Source organism: Saccostrea echinata, unplaced genomic scaffold, assembly GCF_033153115.1.
Source record: "Saccostrea echinata isolate AGI-Se365-2 ecotype Australia unplaced genomic scaffold, CSIRO_AGI_Sech_v1 ptg000024l, whole genome shotgun sequence".
Taxonomy (NCBI): Eukaryota; Metazoa; Mollusca; class Bivalvia; order Ostreida; family Ostreidae; genus Saccostrea; species Saccostrea echinata.
Window position 1 is genome coordinate 777,515 of NW_026889773.1, and position 26,199 is coordinate 803,713.

General features: G+C 34.0%; 1 protein-coding gene across 1 annotated transcript; it reads left to right on the forward strand.

The window, feature by feature from the left end:
• Positions 1–18,930: 18,930 nt before the first annotated feature.
• LOC133191788 (UDP-galactose transporter senju-like) lies at positions 18,931–25,668 on the forward strand. Its single transcript, XM_061327522.1, has 5 exons — positions 18,931–19,126; positions 22,570–22,687; positions 22,885–22,931; positions 23,777–23,916; positions 24,761–25,668. Exons 1-5 carry the CDS (start codon positions 19,042–19,044, stop codon positions 25,412–25,414), a joined length of 1,044 nt encoding a protein of 347 aa, XP_061183506.1. The 5' UTR covers positions 18,931–19,041; the 3' UTR covers positions 25,415–25,668.
• The last annotated feature ends 531 nt before the right edge of the window (positions 25,669–26,199 follow it).

Consider the following 26,199-nt stretch of genomic DNA (forward strand, 5'->3'; position numbering starts at 1 on the left):
CCGACAGAAAATATTTTGTAGTTTCTACTGACAGCCTACAGGCTTATAACAGGAAGATATACTTTGTTCAAAATCTCGCATGAAGTAAATGTACGTCTCCACCCCCCACCCCCCACCCCCATTGGTAAAAACTTGAAAATTAACAATTTCATTAATTGACGTTTATTGTGAAACCTGTTATACTATGTTATGGATATTGTACTTCAAATGCTCTTATTTCATTTCCGTCAAGGATAAAAGCAGTGAATATGCACATTTTACTGATAAATTGATTTGGGGGGAGGGGTCAAAATTCAAAGGTACTTGGGTTTTGGTTTATAAATATGTTTGTATCTTGCTGATATGTAAGTAATGTACTTTACATTTTTTACATATCAATAAGGAACATACATATTTATAAACCAAGACTCAAGTACCTTTATAAAATTAGCTTTTAACGCCCTATGAATAGCCCGAGTATTTGATACAAAAGACTGTTTTCAGTAAAAAAAAAAAAAAATGAAATGTATTGATTAAAGCAAAATTTTTTACATCTTTAATTGTTTTTGAACAATACCTTATTCATTAATTTTCTCTTTACATGTAAGCAAGTTTATTACGAAGTATACAAATTGTACTTCGGGTTCATTGCCACGATGCTCTCATGAAACATTTTATTCACTTTTTGGCCTCATATGAGGCATAAAAGTACAAAAAGAAATAAATCAACAATGAAAAGGTAACAAATGAACAAAGGATTAACATATATACAATATTAATTTAGAGGTATTGGAAGGAATTTCAAGAGTGAAATAAAGACATTACAATCTTACAAAATTTAGCCAAGCCAATTAAGGTAAATTTATCATCACTGTTAAACAGGCCAGCAAAACTATTAATATTTTTCACTTTGTAAACTTTTTCAGGTATGTACTTTCTTCTTTCTTCATTGAAAAAATTGCAGTTAAAAATATAGTGAAATTCGTCTCCAATTTCTCCAACACTACAGAGATCACATAATCTATTTGCTCTATCTATATTTAAAAACCTTCCACATTCAATAGGTAATCTGTGACTAACACATCGAAATTTGCTTAAACTATAAACAAGATCAAAGGGTAACAAAGAAAAATATTTCTCTAGACCAAAGTTTGTTTTGTAGATCCTATAATTAACACATTTAGGAGAATTAAAAATATTTAACTTCCAATCTGATATAAAAGTTTCTTTACATTGGTCTTTAACCTTTTTAGATAAGCAAACATTTTTTGGAACAAACTGATCATTCCAATAATTTCCGAAACCATATTTGATCAGTACGTTACCGACATGTGACAACCACTTGAATTGGAAAATGTCCTTTTTATCAAGATTATACATAATTTCATATAACATTCGAGAGATCTTTACATTTTTTCCAGAAACAATTCTTTGCCAAAAGCCAACCATCCTGGCATTTATAGATACAGACAATGGCACTCTACCTAGTTCACCATACACAATATCATTATGAGTAGATTTTTTCACTTTCATTATATATTTACAGAATTCTAAATGTAATGACTCAATAATACTATTGTTCTCGTATCCCCAAACTTCTGAACCATACAGTAAAATAGGAGCAACCATTGCATCGAACAATTGTAATAAAATATCAACAGGCAGATATAGCTTTCTAGCTTTACTTAAAACACTAAACATAGCTTTCCTTGCTTGTTGCACAAGTCTTAATTTATTCTTCTGAAAGTTACCCTTCCTTGAAAAAATAATGCCAAGGTATTGAAACTCTTCTACAGTTGATAATTTCTCACCATTGTACACGAAAAAAGTATTTTCAGGTTGTCTACTTTTTGAAAATATTACAACATTTGTTTTTGAAGCATTAACTTTGAGATTCCAAGTTTCACAGTAAAGATACATAGCATTCAGGGCTGACTGTAACTCAGATGCAGTTTCAGCAAATATAACTGTGTCGTCAGCATATAGTAACAAATACAACTTTAAAAACACCTCAATATCATCATTATCAAAAAGTAAACGAGATATTTTACCAACATCAGTGAGCCCATTATATGCATGGGACAAGAAATCAGTCAAATCATAAAGAAATAATGAAAACAAAAGGGGAGATAGATTTTCACCTTGTCTCACACCGACATTACACGTAAAAAACTCTGAGCATTTCGCACCACTTCCTACACAAGATTTGGCATTTTTATACAAGTTCTGTAAAACATTAAGCATTTTACCATTAATATTACTGCGCAGAAGCTTCTGCCAAAGTAAAGTTCTATTAACTGAATCAAAGGCTTTTTTATAGTCAATAAATGCACAATATATTTTTTTTTACTCCTGGCTTAATACAAGTCAGTAAGACACTTCAGGTTAAAAATATGATCTACAGTTCCGTATCCTTTCCGAAAATCCGCCTGCTCTTCACAAAGAATACCAGAATTTTCCACGTAACAGGATAGCCTATTATTCAAAATACATGTAAATAGTTTCCCAAAACAACTCAGTATAGTTATTCCTCTATAGTTATCTGGGTTTGCACGATCACCTTTATTTTTAAAGATTGGGCATATAATTCCTTTAGCCCTTGATTCAGGTATAATTCCACTTTCAAAGACATATTGAAAATTTTGACAAACACTGGCATCAATTTACTAATGGAATTCTTCAAAAATTCATTGAGTCTCAGTAAGGAATATATACATTTTACCGATAAATTTATTCGGAAAACCTACTACATACATATATATATATATATATATATATATATATATATATATATATATATATATATATATATATATATATATATATATATATATATATATATATATATATATATATATATAAAATAGTCTTTCGATATATAAATATATTCACAACTTATAGTGTTATCAATGATGTTCCATTATTTCAATGAACAATCACACAAAAGTTTGTTGTTTTTTTTTATGTTATGCAGCTATAAACGCCTCGTTTTTTTTAAACATCGGGCTCGATGCTATATGATGTTCTAGAAGCTTCCGTCAATATTAAGATCGGTGAATGACGAAAATAATTTGCACATTTCCCTTTTTAATCGGTTATCACATACTATTTCTTTTATATAATTTAAATCAAGTTTTGATTGAATCATTCAGTGATGACGTTTTATGAAATAAATAAACGATTGCTTGTTGTCAGTTTCATTAAAAATTGCGAGTAACTTAGATCCGCCAACCGGAAACGCCACCGTACTCACGTTTTTGCTATTTCATGGCTGTTTATAGAAAATAAAAGTAGACTTTTAATTTAATGTACGATACTTACTATGCGAGTGAAATCTAAATATAGTTTACGGACATCATCTTGTATCTAGTGTATTGTTAGAGGAGTAAGTAAGAACTCTGGTGCACCCGTTTCGGAGTTTACTTGCAAAATTTATTAATTTTTAAGTATAGATTAATCATTTATCTTTCCTCAGGATATAAAATTACTAAAATGACAAGAGTTATGCCTCTTTTCTATAGATAGATTCTGAGGAGAGGGGGTGCGGGTGGATGGCAAAAATTTTCAAGTCAAATTATTTTATATTTTCATGACAGTAGACAGATTATTTATTTTCAAGATGAACAAGGACATATTATTTCTTCTTCTCTGAAAAAGTTTAACAAGCAAATAAATTTAAAAAAAAACGCCCGAACTGAATAACTCTATTTTGATTGCAAGGGAGGGGGGGGGGGTTAGTAGCACTAGTCAGGGCAAGGTCAGATTATTTATTTTCTTGCCATTCAAGGACAGATTATTTATTTTCAACATTTTCGAGAACAGATTATTTATTTCCAAAATCTGTCAGCCCCCCCCCCCCTCAAAATCAAATGGTCGTCCCCTTATTACATTTATTTTTGTGTATTCTGGAGTTTATTTATAACTAAAATTTGATGTTTCGTGATAAATTGACTGGACTACCAATGCAACTAAACCCACCCTTCCCCCTACTTAGAGTTTGGAGCAAATGTGAGCCCCCACTTCCAGCTTTTAAACACGTTATCACCCCTAATAACAATGTGGATGTATCGCAAAATCGTGTAATAAATCTCTTACAGAAAAAATAAACTATATACATGTAATTAAATATTGATCTGGGAAAGGAGAAGGTCGATTTACCGAGATGTACATTGTATTAAGAAACTGCTCATAGAACAATGTAATTCTACCTTTCATAATTTCCCAGTGATTTAATACAGTATTGATGATCGATATTTAATGATAAGGATATGTACAGATGTGGAGAAAGTATTTATATAAGGAATATTCTGTAAATAATTGATCTTACCTGTGTTTACATCTTCGTGTTTCTTTGCGTTTTCTCTTGTTTCTTCAATCAATATACCTCGGTATGTCAAGATACTCTTACTAAATCACGGAGCATATTGCAGTCTACTTTTTTGATAGATGCCTCAATGCATTCGATCAATAACATGTGTCTAAATTGAATAAATAACATGTTTATGAATGATTAACAACTTCGTTAATTTAATGACATTTTATCCACCTTGGTACACTCTTGGTCGCTGCTCGTATTACACCAGTACTGAAGTCGATAGAACTTTTTTTAATCGATCTTCAAGAAAAGAAATACGTCTTCAAGTTATGAAGTTACATGTAATTGGTATTAATTGAATTTATTTTTCATTTGCCAATTAATAAGTAATTCTTTTCGATGAGGAAATAGAGACATGGAAGCTAGAGAAAAATTTCTTACACGGACGCGGAAGGCAAAAATACATGGTCAACAATAATATATTGGACAAAAACAGATGTATGGCAAGCCAGTAGAACCCCGGGACTTGCTCCAATAGTTTGTATGTACACGTTACAGTAGAAAACAAGATGTGTTTGTGAAACACTGATGCCCCCGTATGGCAGCTTATGGAGAAGGTTAAAGTTTCTTGCAAGTCAAACTCCAAGGCGAAGAGATCAAAAATGTTATTACCGAAAGAAAGGAATGTGTCAATGGATATACCTGGTAAATAAGAAAGCCCAAGCAATAACTAGTATTAATTGTAACGGGGACCGTTACAGATGTTCCCCAAACGCTCCCCAACTTCGTTTCGGTGTCTTATTCCCTGTAAGCTTCATTAAATAAGGCAATTAAGTATATTGGTTTTTTTACGCATTACACGCGCGCGCACGGACATCCATGTACAAAATGACCATGTCAACTTGTCTACACTTTTAATATATCTTTATATTCAAATTTCATCAAAAGATGAAAAAAAATCGGCTATATTAAGTATATCTGTCATTTTACGCATTGCAAGCGCGCGCACGTGCATGCATGTCCATGATGACCATATCATCTTGTCAACAGTATATATATATCTACATATTTTGAGTATTAAAGCATTTCATCAAAAAGTATAAAAGTTACAGCTATATCAAGTGTATTGGTCATTTTAGCATTGCATGCGCGCGCATGTGCATGCTGACAATCTCGTCTTGTCTACATTTATAATATGTCTATATATTCTGAGTATCAAAGCATTACATCAAAAAATGTAAAAGTTATGGCTATATCAAGCATATTGGTAATTTTACTCATTGCACGCGTACGCACGTGCATGCATCTGTGCGCTGACCATGTCATCTTGTCTACATTATTAATATATCCTTATATCCTGAGTATTAAAGTATTTTATCAAAAGATATGAAAGTTTTGGCTAAATGAAGTATATTGGTCATTCTACTCATTGCACGCGCACGCACGTGCTTGCAAGTGCATGCATGTGTGCGCCAATCCTGTCATCTTGTGCACACTTTTAATATATATTCATATTCTGAGTTTCAAAGCAATTCATCAAAAAATGTATGAGTTAAGTCTATATCATTTGTATTGGTTATTTCAATCATTGCGCATGCGCACACGTGCATGCATGTGCATTCTGACCATGTCATCTTGTGTACACTTTTAAAATATCTTGATATCCTGAGTATCAAAGCATTTCATCAAAAGACCTGAAAGTTATAGCTATATCAAGTATATCTGTCATTTTACTCATTGCACGCGCGCGCACGTGCACGCACGTACATGCATGCGTGAGTTGATCAAGTCTTCTTGTGTACACTTCTACTATATATTTATATTCTGAGTTTCAATGCAATTCATCAAAAAATGTACAAGTTAAGTCTATATCAATTGTATTGGTTATTTCAATCAATGCGCATGCGCGCACGTGCATGCATGCGCATTCTGACCATGTCATCTTGTCTACACTATTAATATATCCTTATATTCTGAGTATCAAAGCATTTCATCAAAAAATATAAAAGTTACAGCTATATCAAGTATATTGGTCATTTTACGCATTGCACGCGCACGCACGTGCATGCGCGTGCGCGCAAAATGACTTTCGTTCCGCAAATCTACATACCATTCCTATTAACCCTAAAAAGGTTTCACCTCAATCGGATGTGTAGTTTCGGAGATCACTCACGGACAAAAAAGTACCCAGGAAGAAAAATAATAATAATAACTAGACTCTTGTTGCCATGGCAACAAAAAAGTCTTCCGTTCTTCTAAATCTGTAAGAATTTGCTTTTTTTTTCTGTGTAAAAAACATACATATCATATTTACTGTGAAAGAAAAAAAAAACTGGAAAAAAGTCCTTTCAGTACTTCAGGTACTTTGATTTTCATTATCAATCTTGTATAATACATTTGGCACCTATAAGAGATAAACGTATATCATTAGCAATTTAATAAAAAAAAAATGTTTGCAATCATTTCTAAGACAAACAAACAGACGAACGAACACCGTACTATCATAAACTTCATTGTGTGTATATTTTGGCATAATTGTGTTGGTGTTATAAAAAAATATAATGAATTAAGTTAGTATCACATTAAACGTAAAGTCACTGAGTTTTGTAAAGTTATAATATCAAGATTTGACAGCATACCTATAAGACAGATTATTCAATTACAGTAATTCTTCAGCAATCGATTTGATTGATTGATTGATTGATTATACGTATGTTGTTTAACGTCCCTCTCCAGAATTTTTCACTCACATGGAGACGCCACCACTCGCCGGTGGAGACTGCAAATTTTTGTCCTATACTTTGGCACTTATCGCAATTGAGCATTGGGGAATCTTTTTTATGCCAGCACCTTCTGCGACAAGGGACCTCGATTTATACGATCTCATCCAAAGGACCGGTCTCCACGTCCCACAATCGAAGTTCATAATACCGAGATATTTTATTTTTTATTTTATTCTATTTTTTCACAAGTTTGTTGCATCAGATTTTCTTAAAGATCATACTTCAAGATCATTTCAAACTCAGGCTACTTAATTGCAGTGCATACAGCGTCAAGTGATTTTGATTGACAGGTCAACACAGGTGCACTTCGTGTGATACTTTTTAAGCTGAAAAATATACAGAATGTGACCATGACTATGAAATCAGAAAACATTTAATAAAGAATGGGTGTGACCGATATAGAACTAATTTTTGGTCTATGTAAATGGATAGGAGGATCGGGATTAAGAGGGAATCTCTCTCTCCTCTCTCTCTCCTCTCTCTCTCTCTCTCAGACGTAAATTGAACATTTCATAATGACAAATCTACCATTATAGAATATGAAATTATGTATACATGTAAATGGTAATTATATTCACATGTTCCAGATTTAAATCTAAACCGAATATATAATTCAAATGCCTAGCTGCACGAACGTCTCCAAATATTAATCAAGACGGGGGGGGGGGGGGGGAGGGGGAGGAGGCTTCAAAGGAATTAGATAGTTTTATGTTTTATGAATTATAAGGAAAAGTACGGACGTCAGTTGCATGTACATAATTATATATCACCTGCATAAAATTGTGTTCATTCAGGTATACTTATCCCACATATCAAGAGACCTGTGCAATTTTTTTATCATGTTTTTTTTTTTCAAAAGAAACATATAGCGTAGCATTATTTCACACAGAATCGCGTTTTCACATATTTTTTTTAACTCTTTGAGTATTTCACAAGAATCCAAGAATCGTCTTTTCACATCTTTTATAATTTCTTGGGTATATAGAGTATAGATCATGTGTCATAAATAATTTAACTTTTTATCAAATATACATGTAATAACCAAATCTAATCTATAGATTGATTTTCTTTCTTTTAAGTGGCAGATATCAATTTATTTATAAAGGCTTTAAAACAGTACTGTATTACAATTTTCTATCGCTCAATTCCTTTTTGAGTGTATGTAATATTTTTTAATATCGAAAATAAAACTCGGAAATCGGGATAATTTCGCATTCAAATCATAGAGAATAATAAATCGTCTACATTATAGAAGGCTTATAACTATCGTATTCTGAACTTACTATACGAGATATATAAAATTGCATGCCTGTCCATCACTATAAATGTATATTCAGTGCTTATAATATATTTACTTGAATTAGCTACCTAGCACATATATTAATTTTTTTTAGATATATTCATGTGTAAATCAATTAACTGTCAATACAGACTTACACTGCACTGGCAACTTCAAACTTTACATGCACTGGAAGCGGTAACCAACGTACTCTTAAATTTTGAAGAGTGAATATAGAACGTCTAAATATTTTGATATGGAGAGTGTATATGTCTCTGACGTCATCGATACTATTTCCGCCTTTATCTCGAAAGTTCTATTCTCACTTACAAGTCAGAGTTATCTTTCTTTGCCCATTGTCTACACACTAGGTAAATAGGGAAAATGAGGGTACCGAAAATCTACAAAATGTGGAATCTGATTTCAAAACAAATTATATATTTAGTATTTGTAGAATAACCTCTGTTATACATAATAATATCTTGAAAAAATATTAAAAAACAAAAAAGTTGAAAATTGACCAAACACAAGTTCACTTCCGGTTCGGAAAGGAAGTACCGGAAACACACGAAAACAACTTCGAAACAAAGAGAATGTCATGATCTAATACCCCTGTAAATTTCACATCTTTATCTCAAACCGTTTCCGAGAAAAATTCCGGACAAAAGTCCATTTAAAAATTGGAAATTCGGCCGTAACTTCGGACCGGAAGTGAATTTTTCAAAAAACGGAATTTTATATAAACTTCATATATCAGCCTACTATCATGTGAAAAATTGTGAAAATCTATCCAACCATCTCTGAGTAATCGCGCTCACAAAATTTGGGAGGAATAATAATAATAATAACTAGATGAGATCTCGTTGCGAGCAACGAGTGGGTCTTCCGTCCGATTTTTGATAAGATGAGATAAGAATTTGAGTGAGATTTTCGTTCGAATATAATGATATAAATATATTGTAAGACGAACAATTTTGCTTTAATAATGTTTAACAAAATATTGATCATTAAAGAGTCATAGATTAAAGACTTTCGGTTCTTCTTGGCCCCTAATATGAGAAGTCAGCCCCTTCTTCTTATATCATCTTAACGCTCTCATGATTTTGAACACTTTTTGTTCAACAACTATTCAGAAATTCTTTTTTGTTTTCGGGATATATGCAAAAGAAATATTAAGGGCCGGCAAAAATTCAAAGAGTGCATATTGTTCAGAATATTATTTTGAACGTCTTTTGTTTAATACTGTTTATCAAAGTATTATTCCTTTTCGAGACATATTGCGCCAAAGATTATACAATCTGGCCCCCTAAAGACCCCTTATTGCGTAATGTATGATATCAACATCATGTTATTTAGATAAAGTGTGTGAAGAAGAACTATTTCGCCTCAGTAATATATTACAAAATATTGATCATTAAAGAGTTATTGATTGTATACTTTCGGTCCCTTGGCCCCTTATTTAAGGGGTCAGACCCTTATCCTTGATATCACCTTAAAGCTCTCATGATTTTTTTTACACTTTTTGTTCAACAACTAGTCAGAAATACTCTTTCGTTTCTGAGATATTCGTGGCCCTTCAACTCCTTAATGGGGACGTTTAGCAAAAATTGAAAGGTTGCATCTTGTTAAAAACATTATTTTGGACATCTTTTGTTCAATATTGCTTATCAAAATATTTCCCACTTTTGAGATATAAAGCATCAAAGAGTTAGCATTCTGGCCCCTTATGGACCCTAATTATGTAACAAATGATGTGAATATCATAATATATACTTGTAAATAGTTGAGATAAACATTTTTGCTTCAGTAATGCATTACAAAATATTGATCGTTAAAGAGTTATTTTTCAAAGACTTTCGGCCCCTCTCAGCCCCTATTGTGAGGGTGCAGCCCCTTTTTCTTCATATCACTTTAAAGCTCTTATAATTTTGAACACTTTTTGTTCAACAACTAGTCAGAAATTCTTTTTCGTTTCTGAGATATTTACAAAAGAAGTATTTAGGGGCCAGCCCTTCAACTCCTTAATGGGGACATTTAGCAAAAATTGAAAGGTTGCATCTTGTTAAAAACATTATTTTAGACATCTTTTGTTCAATATTGCTTATCAAAATATTTCCCACTTTTGAGATATAAAGCATCAAATATTTAGCATTCTGGTCCCTTATGGACCCTAATTATGTAACATATGATGTGAATATCATAATATATACTTATGAATTGTTGAGATAAACATTTTTGCTTCAGTAATGCATTACAAAATATTGATCGTTAAAGAGTTATTGTTCAAAGACTTTCGGCCCCTCTCAGCCCCTATTGTGAGGGTGCAGCCCCGTTTTCTTCATATCACTTTAAAGCTCTCATAATTTTGAACACTTTTTGTTCAACAACTAGTCAGAAATTCATTTTCGTTTCTGAGATATTTACAAAAGAAGTATTTAGGGGCCAGCCATTCAACTCCTTAATGGGGACGTTTAGCAAAAATTGAAAGGTTGCATCTTGTTTAGAACATTATTTTGGACATCTTTTGTTCAATACTGCTTATCAAAATATTTCCCACTTTTGAGATATAAAGGGTCAAAGATTTAGCATTCTGGCCCCTTATGGACCCTAATTATGTAACAAATGATGTGAATATCATAATATATACTAGTAAATAGTTGAGATAAACATTTTTGCTTCAGTAATGCATTACAAAATATTGATCGTTAAAGAGTTGTTGATTAAAGACTTTCGGCCCCTCTCAGCCCCTATTGTGAGGGTGCAGCCCCTTTTTCTTCATATCACTTTAAAGCTCTTATAATTTTGAACACTTTTTGTTCAACAACTAGTCAGAAATTCTTTTTCGTTTCTGAGATATTTACAAAAGAAGTATTTAGGGGCCAGCCCTTAAACTCCTTAATGGGGATGTTTAGCAAAAAATGAAAGGTTGCATCTTGTTTAGAACATAATTTTGGACATCTTTTGTTCAATACTGCTTATCAAAATATTTCCCACTTTTGAGATATAAAGGGTCAAAGATTTAGCATTCTGGCCCCTTATGGACCCTAATTATGTAACAAATGATGTGAATATCATAATATATACTTGTAAATAGTTGAGATAAACATTTTTGCTTCAGTAATGCATTACAAAATATTGATCGTTAAAGAGTTATTGATTAAAGACTTTCGGCCCTTCTCAGCCCCTAATGTGATGAGTCAGCCCTTTTTCTTTGATATCATATAAAAGATCTTGTAATTCTACACAATTTCTGTTCAATATGTTTTAACAAAATACTCATAGTTAAAAAGTTATCGTAAGAAATGTCTCTAAAATTCACTCATGATTCGCATCCTAAATTTTGACCCCTACCGAGCTTCCATACTAGGCACTTCCGGAAGATTTGAAAACCCAGGTGATCAATGGCAACATGTCCTCTATTATCGCTGAAAATTTCAGCACTCTAGCTTTAATCGTTTTTGAGTTCCATTGCAGACAAGGAGGTCCTCTGAATTTTGATTAAAGGGCGATAACTTCCGACCGGAAGTAAATTTAAAAAAAATGAGAAAAACGTATAAGCTTCAGACAAAGATACATCTTCCCTGAAAATTTCAAGTAAATCGATCAAGCCAACTCCGAGAAATCTTCTGCACAAAAATTGTAAAGAAAAAAAAAGAATAATAATAATAATAATAATAAAAGTGAAAAAGAAACAATAGAATAATAGAAGGGTCTTCCGTTGGAGACGGAAGACCCTAATAATAATAATAAAAAGAAACAATACAATCACTATAAGTCTTCCGTTGTGAACGGAAGACTTAATAATAATAAGAAACAGAGTAAAAACAATATGTTCCCAAACTTCGTTTGGGGAACATAACTAGGTATTCAAAAGTTATGGTCAAGGTTAATGTTTTCTAAAAGTGGGTCAAACTCCAAGGTCAAGGTCAAAATAAATGATACGCAGGGGAAAAACTTGTCATTAAAAATACACATACAATATATAAGAGCCCTAGTACCAACTGTTCAAAAGTTATGGTAAAGGTTAAAGTTTTTAAAAAGTAGGTCAAACTCCAAGGTCAAGGTCAAAATTGTTTGTATTCGAAGGAAGGTCTTGTCATAAGGAATATACATGTACATGTGAAATTTGAAACTCCTAGTACTAAGTGTTCAAAAGTTCTGCGCAAGGTTATTTTTTTTTTAAAGTGGGTCAAACTCTTAGGTCAAGGGTAAAATATTTACACCCATGGAAGGTCTTGTCGCGATAAAAACACATGTGAAATATGAAAGCCCTAGAACCAACTGTTCAAAAGTTATGGCCAGGGTTAAAGTTGGGTAACTTTTTGCAAAAGGGGGTCAAACACCAAGGTCATGTTCAAGAGGTAAAATATGTTGGTACCCAAAGGAAGGTCTTGTCACAAGGAATACACATGTGAAATATAAAAGCCATAGCTCCAACCAATCAAAAGTTATGGGCAAGGTTAAATTTTTTGCGGACAAACAGACAGCTAGACAGACAGACAGCTAGACGGACAGGACAAAAACTATATACCCCAGAATCTTTGATTACGGGAGCATAAAAAGTAATGCCACTCATTTAAACATGATCATACGTTCATCTTAGCAAGTTTAAGCAAGAGAGAGAGAGAGAGAGAGAGAGTGATCCCCATCTGACTGTATTACTAGTATGACCAATAACGTCATTCAATCCCGTATAGGAAGAAAACTCAGTGAAAGGGGGGGGGGGGATGGACTACCAAACATTTTCAGTTTGAGAAAGGGGGAAGGCAATTCCACACAAAATTTCCTCGACCAGCAAAAATGTCATCAGGCGTGATTACTGAGGGGTCACATCCATGAAGTAGTTTTGTTGTCTATATTATACACTATACTATATCGGCAAAATTATTGGGGCACGCCCCCCCCCCACCCCACCCCATCGTGTCTTTCCTCTCAGTTCCTAAGTCAAGCCAGTATTCTTTCCTGTGCATGTATGTAATGTTGACAGCATCTGGAATGCTTTTATTAAAGCTTTTTTTCTTTACAATTCTTACCATTTTACAAGATGTCCGTGTTTCTAGGGGAGGGGGGGGGGGGGTTCCACATAAGTTTTTGATTATTTGTCGACGTAGAATCTAACATAGAAATGCATAATTTAAAAAAATGCATAAACCCCAAAATATTAGTGTGTGGGTCTGTCACGTTAGTCTCTTTCCTTTGTAATATCCGGCTGGGAGAGAGGATGTGCCATGGGTGAAATCTTCATATGGCATATACAGTTAAATGTACATGTGTTACAACGCTTTTTGAAAAATTATGCACTTTGAGAATTTTTTTCGAAGTGCGTTAAATTTGGGACCAAATTAACGCACTTTTGAAAAAAAAATTTCTTTTCAAAGTGCGTTAAATTTGGGACCAAATTAATGCACTTTGAAAAAAAATGTGCACGGCTTGGTCAATATTCTTGCAAATTTTAGGTATGATAAATAATTATTTGGACCTGGTTGGATAACTTTTCGGTGATGACGTCACTTCAGGATCTGAGATATAGACATTTTACAGATTTTTAGGGGTTGTCTGGTTTCCAAAGGTCCTCGTAAAGTTATAAAAAGGAAAATAATGGAGGAATGATTGTTTAATAGCACATTTCGTTTCACAAGGTGGACCCCTCAACTGCCCATGAGGCAGGCCTTACCATGCTTACATGCACCACATACTTTAATTTTAAAAGATAGCGGGGTTTGTAAATACATGTACATGTACCACCGAAGCACCCTTAATTAGTCATATTGTATTTTATTAACAAAATATTTCAAGGGTGTAGACCTACATTTTCCAGATGAGTGACCAGGTTAAAGTTTTTGGAGCAGGTCCATTCCCAAATAACTATAAGTCCTACCTGGACCAAACTTGCATGGAGGATGCATCTAGGGATGGACACTACCAGACTTGCTTCGGATGCTACATATGACCTAGATTTTCCAGATGAGTGACCAGGTTAAAGTTTTAGGAGCAGGTCCATTCCCAAAATTGCATGGATGATGCATCTAGGGATAGACACTACCAGACTTGCTTCGGATGCTGGATCTGACCTACATTTTCCAGATGAGTGACCAGGTTAAAGTTTTTGGAGCAGGTTCATTCCCAAGTAAGTATAATCCCTACCTTGACTAAACTTGCATGGATGATGCATCTATGGATGGACACTACCAGACTTGCTTCGGATGCTGGATCTTACCTACGTTTTCCAGATGAGTGACCATGGCAATGTTTTTGGAGTGGCTCTACAATTATTTGGCCTGTTATATATGCTTTAACTTGCATGGATGATGCATCTAAGGATGGAAAATTCCAGACTTGCTTTGGATGTAGGAAATGAAAGACATTTTCATGATTATTGAACAGTTTTTAGTTTTGGGAACAGGTCAATTCCCAATGAACTATAAGACCTACTTACATAGAACTTGCATAAATAATATAAATATAGGATGCACACTAACTATGAAGAAAATATGATGTGAGATTTGCATTACTTATACTGATAACATTCGTCGAGGTGGGCTTCGTAATCTTCGATTACCTATGTTTTTAAACCTATAGTTAAAATCTTCATAAAACTAGTCACAACTAGGGAGAATATGTTAGTCAATCATATTTTAAAAAGAAATTGAAATGAAATCGCGAAATTCGTATAAAATATTAATTAATAGCTAATATCGGTTTTTCAATGCTGAAACCATAGTTTAAAAGGGATTTCTTAAAGATCTATTAAATGAAATTTCGGTGTGGCATTCCTCCATGAGGTCCTTGAAAATTGGTTGTTTCTTTGCTTTAAATTCCTCTGAGAATTGTTTGGACGACAACATTTGAACATTTGCCCCGTGAAAGGCTCCAAATTTAGACGTACTCGACAACCATTCCCCACGATAAATTGAAGTCCAGGCTTTTTGACATCATAGACAGCTGCTTTTTCAATAAAATGGAACTCGTAAATATACTTACCTTGTCATTGGTCATTTGCAAAATTATTTTGTTAAAAAACATTCTGATTGTACACACAAGTACTCTGAAGTTGATATTAAAAAGATGCTTCACTTGCTGTGGCCTTCAACTCGACATTTCTATATATCGATCACGTATTATCAATTAACAATAGTTACTTCCATTCATATGTCGACTCGATATATCCCAGTGAGCCTGAAATAAAAGAGTGTCTGACACATCTGTTTCATAGTTAGATATTTTACTAGAAAAAGACGTTAATGGTAGCCTAACAACAAAGCTTTATGATAAACGTGATATCGATGACTTCAACTTTTCAATCGTCAACTTCCCTTACTTATGTAGCAATATACCCTTATCACCTGCGTATGGGGTGTATGTCTCTCAGTTGATTCGATAAGCAAGAGCTCTACCTATAAACAATCTCTAAAACAAGGCAAGCTATTGACAAACAAATTGATAAAACAAAGATATCAACAGTCTCATTTGAAGTCATCATTTCGCAAGTTTTATACTAATTGTTAGGCCATTATTTATACACTGAACTGTCTACGGATTTTTCCGTTTTTTTTCCTCCGATCATGACAAGGAGCACACGGTGGGTGTGACCGGTCGGAAGGGGATGGTCACTCCTCCATGGCACCTGATCCCACCTCTAAATTTTGAGGTCCTTGTTTGCTCTGCTCCTTTGTATCTTTTCATTGGACTTTCGAGATTGAATACTGTTCGTTATCCTCATATTCCATTCCCAAGCAACTACATGTATAAGACCTAGCTACTTGGACCAAACTTGCATAGATGATGAACCTACTAGATTATTAGTTAATTTAGTGTCTTTGCCTTACTTATATAAAGACAACATTCACTGAGGTGAGTTCCATAATCTCTGATTACATATAACTGTGTTTAGTTCTACTAGTCAGAGATCGACCAGAAGAGCTTCTGTGATAGTAAGGCGTCCGCCCTCTATTAGTCTGCCAGCATATGTCTGCAGGCCTCTAAGTGACCTCTAAAATTTAGGCGAAGCTGGCGCCTTATCAAAAAATTTAGTCGTCAATGCAAATTTTAGTCGCCAGGCAATTTTTAAAGGCTTTAAAAGATAATGGTAATCAAAATAGGGACCAATGATGTGACTAAGAAAACACTATACATGTCCATTGCTAAAAATAATTTCCTCTTCTTTTAAATTTCTTTTCTACGAAAGCCTATTAGGATCAAACTACGGTAAAAAAATTTGAAAAGGCGTTATAACGCGGAAAAAGGCGTAATAACGCAAATAAAGGCGTAATTACACCTTTCCAAAAGGGGTTATAACGCGAAAAACGGCGTTATTACGCCTTTCCAAAAGGCGTTATTATGCCTTTCCAAAAGGCGTTATTACACATTTTAAAAAGGCGTTATTACGCCTCTCTAAAAGGCGTTATTACGCCTTTCCAAAAGGCGTTATTATGCCTTTCCAAAAGGCGTTATTACGCCTTTTTAAAAGGCGTTATTACGCCTTTTTAAAAGGCGTTATTACGCCTTTCTAAAAGGCATTAATACGCCTTTCAAAAAGGCGTTATCATGCCTTTTGAAGGGCCATTATTTTGTCTTTGACAGGCCCGTGCTTTTGAAGTGGGGGGGGGGGGGGCTCCCATAAAATTGACATGCAAACAAAAAAAAAACAAGACACCCCCCCCCCCCCCGAAAAAAATAAACTGTCTTAACTTGAGGGGAAACTTTTTCTAACTTTTCGGTAAAACTTTTTTTAAATGCAATGACTTGCCCGAGTTTAACCATACTGCAACAAAATGTTAAGGGACCAAGCGATCAATAAATGATTTTTTATATTTAAACTACAGCAAGACTATTCTCCCAAAAAGTGGGGGGGGGGGCACTCGCATTCGTACTACCGGCCTGTTTGAAAAGGAGTTATATCCAAAAATGGAAAAGCGTTATTTTAAAATAGTAAATATATGAAAGACTGAACCAAAGCCATCTTTATTTATGCAATATTTAGATTATAGTTTTAATATTATAAAGTATATTATAAATTATAGTATTTTCTATATTCCTGCACATCTCGCAGACAGTTGTTTGCATTCTGCATGCATATTAAGAGAAGTCAACACTCTACTTTTGAAAATCCAGGATATAGGCAGAACCAGCTTTGGGCTTTGCTAGCCACGTATTAAAAATTCATGTCAAATTTGATCTCTCCTCTTGGGAAAAAACAGGGAAACTATTTGCATAAGTATAATGAGCAATTAGCCTTCAACCAAATTTCAGAAATCCATGCACCTTGGTAGAGGCGTCTGGCATCAGAGAAGGACTAAGATGGTTTAACACTGAAAATATTTTATACATTTAAATATCTTTTTTCCTGGAAATCTAATTATAATCAGCCCCCAGGATGGGCTAAGTAAGTCATGTATTGAAAAAAAGAGGCGTAATAACGCCTTTTGGAAAGGCGTAATAACGCATTTTGGAAAGGCGTAATAACGCCTTTTAGAAAGGCGTTATAACGCCTTTTGAAAAGGCGATATAACGCCTTTTAAATTTTTTTTTTTACCGTAGTTTGATCCTAATAGGCTTTCGTACTATTCTCTTTTTCAGAAAAATTGTTAAAAATTCCGGAATCCAACGATCGCCAGGTCAATTTTAAATGGTCGCCAATTTGGCGACTTATGGAAAATTTTTAGGCGCCAATCAAAAATTTTAGGCTTCATGGCGACTAAATTAGTCGCCAATTAGAGCCCTGGTCTGTGAACAATTTTTTACTTCTAAAGTCTTGGTATGGTAGGATAAAATTTGGTATGATTATGAAAGAAGATGGAACCTATCCCCCCTTCCACGAAACAGGATTTCGATTTGGGACAATTTTTCTTTTTTTTCTAAATTGCTTGTCAAGTCTTTTCAGTTATAATTTGTATTTTTTGCTCTGCCCCCCCCCCTTTCAAAAACAATGCTACGTCCCTGACATAGCTAGGTTCTTTCCTGACTGCGTTATGTTTTATCCTCACTGGGTTAAGTTCCAAATAATTGACTATGTTTCTGCCTATTTAGATATTTTACGAACTGTATTGTTTTAAATTTTCTAAATCCATTACTTTATTTTATATTTGATATCAATTATTTTGCCTTTTTTCACTGATATAAGTACTGTAGTTTCCTTTTCTTCATTCAAATAATTGCCTAAATGAATGGTATCTAAGACTAAAAAGGATTTTATAATCATATTTATGAAAAACCTCATTGGTAGAGTCTAGAACTGCCTGATAGACTCTTCCTAAACTATTAGGTCATTCAATTCAATCGGGTTAGGCCTTCCCTGTCCAATTACATAATATAGAGTCATACCGGAATTTGTTTTTCCGAACTGCCTGACTGGATTGAGTAATAGACTCTTCCTTCGTATATTCATTTTTACAAATAATTACATTCACATATAAACACTATCTATGAACTCTCCGGATTTTGTTAAATTTCTGTACATCCGTTTTCTGTGTTTTGTCAACCTTTGCACTCTTGCGCACTGTTTAGTATGACCGCTTTTATTTCCAAGCGCACACGTAACGCTGATTGATTTGTTGTATGGACTTGCAGTTTCATGAGTTTGATCCGCATTCGTCTAATGATTAGAAGGATTTTCATTTTACAGCTTTTGTGACCAAGTTCTACACAAAATATATTTGTTTAGGACAGGAATTTCAAAATAGAAAACCATGGGGTTGTTTTCTGGAGATTTATTTCCAACAAAAATGAGTTTTATTATATTTATATCATACATGGGATTGTTCATTAACCAAGGTGGGTACTAAACTGTCAGACCCGACGTAATGAATTTCAGAAACCATTGCAAATATCATATACAAACCACGACTTGTTGGCCCAAACATTTTGAATGAACAATCTTAGAAACTAAGCAATTTATTCATTTTTATCTGATTACCAAAACCAGTTTTGAGTTTAGCTAAAGTTATTGTGCATTGAAAGTTGAAAACCCTCTAGACTCTGTAGACTTAATATGTTGAAGGTGCGATCGTTAGGGCAAGCGCAGATGAATGTATGTTCGTTTGTCCTAAAACACGTTCACCTGTTCACCCTTGACGCCGTTTGCTCTCATTCTTGTTTGCTCAGAGTCCGTTCACTCTAAAACTCTTTGCCTAAAGTCTGTTTGCCCATAATATGTTAGTCAGTTAATTTTTCGTAATTTCCTTTGATTTTATTGGATTTCATGAATTTTTGTTTAATTAATAATTTATTTTTATTGAACATTCAATATAGATGAAGAAATGGAAAAAAAAGAAAAAAGAGGCCCATGGGCTACAACGCTCACCTGAGTAACTTTGGCCTTGCTGTTTTTCCCTGATTTCCCCCTTGTTAGCTCACCTGAGCTGAAAGCTCAAGTGAACTTTTCTGATCACGTTTTGTCTGTAGTCCATCTGTCTGTCAAGCTGTCTGTCTGTAAACTTTTCACATTTTCGACTTCTTCTTTAGATAGAATGTTCTATCGTTAAAATGATAAATGTCCTACGGACCCTGTTTAACGATAGAATGCATTCCATGTATGTCTATGTAGCAAAGAAAATACGGGAGATAACTCTAACTCAGTGCATTTACTATGAAAAGTCCAGAGAGTTCCGAATGTCAGCATGGTGTGTAAATTTGAAACGAGTGAAAAACGTTGTTGAAAAAGTGTTGAATTCTTCCATTATATGGATTAAATTTTTAGATGAAAGGTATTTACAGTCTCAAAAAGGTTTGTGACAGTCATGATTAATTTGACTGTTATTTTCAATGCAACTTCATTAATTTTCTCCAAAATCATTTTGGAGCGATTCTGCAATTTTCTGCTACATTACGGGTATATGGGAGGCATTCTAACTGTGGTGAGGGCCTGTCCCGAGACACAGTTAGATTATTCTAACTACTTCTTCTCCAGAACCACTGGGGCAATTTGAACCAAACTTGCCACAAAGCATTCTTGGGTGAATGGGATTCAAGTTTGTTCAAATGAAGGGCCACGCCCTAATTCAAGGGGAGATAATTCAGAAATAGTGAAAATTTGGTGGAATATTTTAAAAATCTTCTCCAGAACCACTGGCACAAAATAGTTGAAGCTTATAGGAAACCTTTGTTATATAGTGTAGATTCAAGTTTGTTCAAATCATGACCCCTGGGGGTAGGGTGGGGCCCAATGGGGGATCAAAGTTTTACATAGGAATATATAGGAAAAAAACTTTTAAAAATCTTCCTCTCAAGAACAGCAAAGCCATGATTTATCATATTGATATGGAAGCATCCTCAGGTATTGTAGATTCAAGTTTGTTCAAATCATGACCCCCGGGGGTTGGGTGGGGTCACAATTGGGGATCAAAGTTTTACATAGAAATATATAGGAAAATATCTGAAAATCTTCTTCTCAAGAACAGCAAAGCCATGATTTGTCATATTAATATGGAAGCATCCTTAGGTAGTGTACATTCATGTTTGTTCAAATCATGACCCCTGGGGTTAGGATGGGGCCACAATGGGGGATCAAAGTTTTACATAGGAATGGGTCAGTTCACCCTGTCCACCTCTTCACATGAGTCTGTTCGCGCAGGGTCCGTTCAGCCTGTACCCCATTCACCCTATACCCCGTTCACCATATATCCCGATATAATAAAAAAAATATTTAAGGAAATTGAGAGCGATGTTAATCATGTTAATAGGCCATTTTAATTTGGGATGAGCAAAGGGTTAATTTTTTTTGAAGAATTTTTTATTCTCAATTTAATATAATGTTATATAACATTGCTTATAAATTTATGAGTATCATATTGATTACTTTACAGTTTTTAGCTCACCTGAGCTGAAAGCTCAAGTGAGCTTCTCTGATCACCCGTTGTCCATCGTCCATCCGTCTGTAAACTTTTCACATTTTTAAATTCTTCTTAGGAATCACTGGGCCAATTTTAACCCAAATTAGTACAAAGCATCCTTGGGGTAAGGGAAGTTTAAATTATTAAAATAAAGGGCCAATCCCCCTTCCAAGGGGAGATAATCAGGAAAAGACAAAAAAAGGGGGGTCATTAAAAAATCTTCTTCTCAATAACCACTGGGCCAGAAAAGCTGAAACTTATGTGGAAGCATCCTGGGATAGTGTAGATTCTAAATTGTTCAAATCTTGATCTCCTGGGGTAGGGTTGGGCGACACAAGAGGGAATCCAAGTTTTACATTGAAATATGTAGTAAATATCTATAAAAATCTTCTTCTCAAGAACTACTGGGCCAGAAAAGCTGAAACTTATGTGGAAGCATCCTGGAGTAGTGTAGATTTTAAATTGTTCAAGTCATGACCCCCGGGGGTAGGGTGGGGCCACAATAGGTATTACAAGGGGGAAATCAGGTGAAGAACAGCAGGGCCAAAGTTTCTCAGGTGAGTGTTGTGGCCCATGGGCTTCTGTTTTTTGGTTTTTTTTTCAATTTTTATGCTTAGAAATGTGAATTTTGTTTAACGTAGTTAATGTGTTTCTAATTTTTTTAAACCGAACTGTTAAGTGATGTGGTTAATATCTACAAAAACATATATCTAAGAGAGTCTGGAGTTGGCAGTACTAGATTTACCCCTGTCAGTGCAAATTCAATATCTGATCAGTCAATACACAAGAACAACTCAATGTGATCTATTGCTCAAAGGCTAGCGCCCATAAGAACACACCTGTATTGGGTGGGTTCAACCTGTGTAGTTACATGTACAACCCAGGTGGTTTCATCCTGCTTATATATTCTTTAGTAGTGCAAGTGTCTATCATATACCCATATTCTTTTATTTGAAAAACATAATACAGTATTTTGACCAAATATATTTTCAAAGCCAGGTAATTATGCATTTTGAGATATAATGCAGAAAGTTGTGTCTTTGGTACTATAGGACAGACAGTATAGCATTAATGATTACTGTACACAGGGAAATTTTCGCCCAAGTTTTATTTTCCCCATTTTCGTCCTACTTATGGTTAGACGAATTTAAAACGGGGCGAATTCAAAAAACGCAGTATAGTTTCTTAAACAGAATTGTGACTGGGCGAATTTAAAATGGGGCAAATTTGTTTGCAATTGTGAAAGGGTGAAAATAACACGGGGGCGAAAATAACCCTGTATACAGTATTACTGTGTTACTTATAATACTATTAGTTGTTTCACATACTTAATGTAAATTATTAATATACATGTATTCATGTGAGGATTTTTTATTTTATTTTAAGGTATTCTTGTGACTGCATCCAAAAATAAGAATAATACCTATAGTTATAACACAGTGACAGTTGTTCTACTGACTGAACTACTAAAACTGGTTGTGTCTTCTACTGTATATTTGAAGGAGTAAGTATCACTGTATTTTTTTTTTACCCATAAAATAAATTTCATAAATACTTAAAATTAATGTAAATTGTGACAAATTCTAACTTTTGCATACAAGTTAATATTGCTATGCTTTTAAAAAAAAGTATATTAAAAAATTAAATATTTGAATAAAAATGTTGCAAGTCTTTAATACTTTTAATATGCTTTATTTTCAGCAATCCTGTTTCTAGTTATTTCTCAGAAATCTACAAACACAGAAGTGGTGAGCCTTTTATATTGCATAGAATAGCAGACACAGAGAAATTTGAGACTTAAGCTTTTAATCAAATCCTGATTGATTTTGAACTAGTTCTTATTTAATGAACAAAAGGATTTTGTGGGAGATCACAGCAAGAGAAAAAATATGTTGCATGTACACATTGCCACAATCAATGGTAGTGAAATATAGACATTGATTTCTAATAATTTGTCTAGATGCTGGGGTGGGGTGGTGGGTATTTATGAAAACAATTTTTTGGAGCATACATAGAATAAGTTATTTACAGGTGTAAATTTCCATAATATTTTTATAGTTATACATTCAAATGGACTGGTATTACCAGGTTTTCATTTTCACTGTTATTTCTGCATTAAGAGAATAATTAGGTAATTGATTTTGGACAGCTGTTTACATTATATCTATTGTGATGTCCTGGTGATATTTTTTCCATTTCATGTCAAAAAATTTACTTACCTTGTTTTTCTCATGCAGAAAAACAAGAAAAGCTATGTAAAAGCTCAGTTTCAACAATAGTTTTATTTTCTTTGAAAAGGACATTTTTAACAGTATTTTCTTTTCTGAAAGACTTGTAGGCATTCTGGGGTTATTATATGAATAACTGGGGAAAAACACAGCTAATTAACTTAGATTTTTTGATAGATTGAAGAATCGTAAAATCTTATTATCATGATATTTTTCTTAAAATGAAGTCTGGAGAATTCATTTTTAATGTAAAAAAAAGAAGTTGTGAAAAAAATTACATTTTACAATCAATACAAACTACAAACAGTAGTCACTCTGTAATTGATTTAATATTTCCATCATATAAATCTGCTGTATGTTTTCAGTGTTGATGTATTATTTTGTTCCTGCTGCTCTCTACTGCCTGTACAACAACCTGCAGTTCGTCAATCTAGCAACCTATGACCCCACGACCTATTACCTTCTACTGCAGTTTAGGGTTGTAGTCACAGGCGTAGTATTTCAGGTATGTTAATGCAACTTTTCCACATTTTTTGACTTTTTCCCAAGAAACTCTAGGCCAATTTCAACCAAACTTGCCACAGAGTATCCTTGGGTATAGGGGATTCAAATTTTTTTTTTTCAAATGAAGGGCCATGCCTTTTTCCAAGGGGAGATAGATATGAATTAGTGAAAAATAAATGACATCTTTTAAAAATCTTCTCTCAAAAACCACTGGACTAGAAAATGTGAAACTTATCTGGAGGCATCCTCTGGTAGTGTTGATTCAAATTTGTTCAAATCATGACCCATCGGGGATGGGGTGGGGTTACAATTTGGGAATCAAAGTTTTACATAGGAATGTGTAGGAAAAATCTTCTCAAGAACAGTAAAGCCTTGATTGGTCGTATTTGTATAGAAGCATGCTAAGGTAGCTTAGAATCAAGTCTGAGCAAATCATGACCTCTGGAAGTAGGGTAGGGCCACAACAGGATCACATTTATACAAAGGAATTTGAAAGATATATCAATAAAAACTTTTTTCTCAAGAACAGCAACATCATGATTAGTGATATGAATTTAGAAACATCCGCAGATTGTGTAGATTCAAGTGTGTTTAAATTATGTACCTGGGAGTAGGGCAAGGTCACAAGCCCCTCACCCCCAACCCCCTCTCCTGAACCAATTTTATTTTTAAACTTTTCAATACTGAACTGATTTCTGCTTTTCCTAGCCAAAGTGCTCAGGTAAGCAATAGCTAGAATAAGTGTTAATCTTAAAACTACCAGTATTATTTGTATTTAGTTAATGTTAAAAGTACACACATAAAGAAAGCTAAAACAAATCCCAATGTAGAATTTTCTTTTCCAGGTCATCTTTAGCAAGAAATTAAGTAGATATCAGTGGGTTTCCCTGACATTTTTGACTCTGGGATGCATAGTAAAAGAGTACGGCCATGACAGCAAATCCTCCCTTGCCACATCTGCCTCTTCTACGTCCAGTCCTCTCTCAGTCTACTTCAACCACCATCTCCTTCTCATACTTGTTCAGGTGTTCAGTTCCTGTTTTGCAGGTGTTTATAATGAGTACCTGCTGAAAGACAAGGGAGTGGATGTTCATATTATGCTGCAAAATGTGTTCATGTACCTGGACTCAATTTTCTGTAATGCTCTGGTGCTAGGGTTCAAGGGAGAATTTATCAGTGCATTGGAACCTGGAAACATTGCAGCTATAATGCAGCCAGGAGTTTTAATTATTGTTGTAAATAATGCTGCCATCGGCATCGTAACCAGTCTTTTTCTTCGAAACTTGAATTCCATCTTGAAGACATTTGCCAGTGCATTAGAGCTTATGTTCACTGCTGTGTTATGCTGGATCATTTTTGGTATCGCTATTGATATATACACTATTGTGGCCATTTTTATTGTATCTGCTGCTACGGTGATGTATGCCCAGAAACCAGTAGTGAATTTGGCAAAGACTGATATTGAAATTCAGGTTGATCCTCCAAAGGAATCTGTATAAACTTAAAAAAGATAATCATTTTAGTTTTTAGCACTGCTTGGTACAAAAGTATGTGGATGAAATCCTTTCTTTCAAATGTGCAAACTAAATGTATGTGCCAACTTTTGTAGAACCTATACATTAGTAGATTCTCCTCTAAATGATATAAGACTCATATCGTAATAAATCATACTTTCTGTAAATTTATTTTTATTTTTTTCTGGGAATTCATGTGAATTTTTTCTGGTCTGAATATTTTTAGGGTTTATTTGTATCATTGTGTAAATATCTTTTGTGGGTTAAAACTATACTGTATGCAAGTCTATAGCTAGTATTTAATATATTACTGGATTGTACATACTCATAACAGTTTTATTTTAATTGATTGTAAACTTCTGTGAACCTTTTGTTGAGAAAAATGTTGCTACTGCCAAAAGGTACAAAAGATATATTTTGTACAGTGCTTCAGTATATTATGGATATAACCATCAATCTCTCCTGATATACTATTTTTATTGTAGACTTGAAAGCTCAGAATGTTGTGATTCATTGTAACATGTGATATTTTTCTCTTTTTTTCCCCTTATTAACATAAATAAATTTTTGTGATGAAGACTGAAATCCAGAATGTTGCTGAAGTGATAGTGAATGTTCGTGTCTGATTCACTGATTAACAGTCTATAAAGACATACAATAAGAGAAGTGCATTCTTGCCAACTATCTTGTTTTTGATGAGTTAAAAAAATTTCCAATTTTTAGATTCTTAGACTGATTTAAGGTTTTTGGGGGTCAACTTTTAGTTTCCA